The 3,901-nt window shown below is 33.0% G+C and overlaps 1 protein-coding gene across 1 annotated transcript; it reads right to left on the minus strand.

The window, feature by feature from the left end:
• Positions 1–357: 357 nt before the first annotated feature.
• LOC131066886 (disease resistance response protein 206-like) lies at positions 358–924 on the minus strand. Its single transcript, XM_058001753.2, has one exon. It carries the CDS (start codon positions 922–924, stop codon positions 358–360), a length of 567 nt encoding a protein of 188 aa, XP_057857736.2.
• Between the last annotated feature and the right edge of the window lie 2,977 nt (positions 925–3,901).

The raw sequence follows: 3,901 nt of genomic DNA on the forward strand, positions 1-3,901 counted from the left end.
GTCACTTCAAAGTGGCAACCTGCTTACAAAACTTATACTCTAATTAAAAACAATTCTAATGACTTCCAATTAAAAGGTCATTACAATATATAGAATTTTCCAAAGGTAAATACAACCATCCCATACATATACAATAAATACTTTTTGTAACAACTAATACTACCTAAAAACAAGTTACAAAACATATATGCCCACTAATAGTAGCTCTCCTAAAACATAATGGAGTAAATGACATTTACAAACATATGATTCATTCATAGATAATTTTTAGATTCATATTATTCAACAGCATTTTATTTTCTTAGTGGACAACAGAAAAAGAGACTTGTACATAACCACCATACAATCACTTCAGGACTATGTATAACACTCATAGAGGGTGATATTCATGAGGAGTCTAAAATAAGCCATTCCCTCCACCTCATCAGTTGTAATAGTGCAAATTCCTCTTGACATGAAGAAATCCCCAGTCCCACCCACAACAGCAAAATATCTGTGCTTATCCTGAAGTGGATAATCTGCTCCAGCAATGGTAAGGGAGCCTTTATAGTCAGTGGAATTCAAAATAATAGTGAAGCCAAACCAAGCACCCAGGATATTTTTTCCATTGTAGGCATAAAGGCCTTGAGCTCTTCCCACTGAGGGAGAATGCAGATTGCTGTCAAGTGTAATGACATCATCAAAAACTACCATATATCCAAACAGGAGACTAAAATTAGCAGTAGCGGCTGGTTTTGCGATCAGTACAGATGTTGCATTTTGAACATTGGAGCCATTGTAAAGTATATCATGGTAATAGAATTTCAAATTCATACATGGCTTAAGAGTTTTTTTCTTCTTGCACTCTGTCGAATGCATCAACACAAGAAACAGAAAACAGAAGAAAAAACACAAATACAGAGATTTACTATTCTGCATTGCCATTTTTGCAGCTCTGGGAAAGTAAGGGGGTCTCTCACTCTAAATCCTACAAAGCATAAGGTAATTTGTTTGCGTTTGGGATCCAAATGAGTCCCATATATACTACTCAGCCTACAGGATCGATGGAAAAGACAAATCTGATTAGCAGATGGAGAACTTGCATATATTTTTAATTTTATTTTGAAATATGGTGAAAGATGATGATAATAATACTCTAGTGACATAAGGATGAGATGACTTTTTCCATAGCTAGCATTTTCTTAAGGTTTTGAAATGATGTAGACATCTATTTGTTTAGTAGTTTTTTCGTTTGTCTTAGTTTAGGGTTTAGGGTTTCTTACCAAAAACATCTAATATTTTTAGAAAATTTTCCTTCTCAACTGAAACTTCTTCATTTCTCTCTTTGATCTAAAACAAACAAACAAACAACCTAATATGTGTAATATAAACATTGTACAGTTCTTTTCCATAGCCTAAAGAATCTCTTGTTTTCTACGAAATTCAAAGCGAGAAAATCCTTGGGAAATAAAATTATCAAAAAGGAGAAATCACAATCGTCTTGTCAGCTGGTTCAAATGTGGAAAAGGAAAGAAAAGTGACCGGATACGGCCTCATAACTTTATTTTTGGTCTTACTGGTGAATAATAAACGAAACTGATGAGATTCTTTCTGATTTGTTAATTAAATTAGTCAAGAGATTCCAAAAAATCTTAAAAGAGAATTTTGTACTAGTCTTATAGCAAACAAAACTAGATTCCCTCTTAGATTACAATTTAGTGATATAAGAGAACATCTAATCTGTTGTGCGTATTCATTTAAAAAAACTTATCTAGTTCTGCCATCCGTCATGCATAGGCCGGATAGATGTTTTGTGATTGTTTGATGTGTTGGATGGCTTTATGATGATCTTGATTATGCAACTACGCTGAGATGTGTGCTTGCTTTCTTGTGACTGGTTGTGAGAATCATTACTTAACTGATTTGGTTATTTGATTTTTGGGTTGTTGCTATGGTTTAATATAGGCAAATTGTATCCATGATAATTGGGATTGATTAACTATGTTAACTCAATTATTGCATTTAGACATATATTGATGTTTAAGTTGAAAAGTGATATTAACCTAATTAATGATGAGGTTCTTAATTATATTATATTGATTGATGAGATATTATGTTACTAAAAATGTATTATGTGATCTTGATTGGAGAATGTTTATTTATGTATTTTAGCTATATTATATATGTATTCTTGTGATTTTGTTGGATGCACGTAATCCGTCTGACTAGTTTGGATGAACTACTCAATTATACGTGTTTACACCTCCGGTTATAATTTTTGTAAGATTTGGTTACCCTAATGCATTTTGTGTGAGACCCATAAAGAGTGTTTGTGCATAGTCAATCAAATGTGACTTATCATTATTTAATGTATATATTAATGCTATTTTTATATTGCTGGGGTAATTTAATATCTAATTATAAAATATGTCTTCTATGTATTTGATTTGATGAGAATTGCAATGATATAATTATAAGGTTCATTTTGGGGTTCATTAGATATTGAGTTTTTATTTTGCGTACTTTGAATTTTATGTGTTTTTGGAGGTTCATCAATGGTGGAAGGCCTCTTGGATTGGTTTTTGGTATGTGATAAAATGATGCATTTGAATGTTTTGAAGTGATATTATTATATGCAATAATAGTATTATATATGTAAATTTTTATATGAGATCAATTGGGATCCATTTTTTGGGTGTTTCAGCCATTTGGGCAATTGAGTATATTTGATGATTTTGGGCTTAGTTGATGTAAGAATTTGATGTTGTAATTTGATATCTTTGTCATTTGTTTCATGTTTTGGATTTATTTTAACCCAGGTTAGGTAATAGAGTCAATGATGGGGTCTAGGGAACAAATAGGCTGCTTGGATATATCTTTGGACATTTTATTAATCAAGTGAAAACTGTTGAAACATTAATAAAATTAATGGAGACAAAGTGAATGCCTCTCTCATGCTTTGAGTGCTTGTATAGACTAAGGATGGGTAGATAAGGCCTATCCACCTTTGGGGATTCAATCTAGCATGATTAGGTCTTCTCATCTGTATGAGAGGACTACTTGATTCTACGGAAGCCATCCCTTAGAGCTACATGATGGAACTCTGCACTTTGTTCTCTACATAACTAGCCCTATAGATATGACTACCACTTAGAGGATGACATGCCTTTCATGTTTATTATGTTCCATTTTGGATTCATGTGGTGGTATGTGGTCATGGTGTTCTAGGATTCTTGAGATGTTGGATGTTGAAATGGATTGTACTTGATGACTTGATTTTGTGCTTCCTTATTGAGATTATACTTACTTGTATGTGATTTGGATTGGATTGAGGTTATGGCTACTCTTTCTCTTATCTTGGTGTTTTATTATGATTCTTGTTGGTCAACATGTTCATGTTGAGTGCATGCTCCATGCTTTGTGATAGCCTAGTACTCCATCTAGTATGCTTGTATGATTTTTTGGGCCATGTGACTATCTCCACGAGCAGGGTGGGATGGACCTAAGGGTAACTATCATTGGGGACTAATGGACTTGGTTCATGAATGGCTTGGAGAGATTTTCCACATGTATTCCTCAACACTAATTCTTCTTCCATCTCTTATTCTTGCAAGGATGTACTCATTTATATATTGTGATTAATATTGTATAAAATTGATGATATGTATTTAGAACTCTCCTTAAGAAGATCATTGTAATTGGATGTAGTTATATAACCCTAATTTGGTTCAATGTAATCTTGTGTGCTCTAGTGTTGGAATCAAGTACACGATATGATCTTGTATGTTCATCGTTTATTTATGCATTGTAAACATGTTGTAGGAACACTTTATTTGGTACTTTAAATAATAAACATATATGTGACTATTATAGTTGTAGAGGGTGATTTCTAGTCATCACGTCTTATGCTCATGAGTCCTTG

Source organism: Cryptomeria japonica, chromosome 9, assembly GCF_030272615.1.
Source record: "Cryptomeria japonica chromosome 9, Sugi_1.0, whole genome shotgun sequence".
Taxonomy (NCBI): Eukaryota; Viridiplantae; Streptophyta; class Pinopsida; order Cupressales; family Cupressaceae; genus Cryptomeria; species Cryptomeria japonica.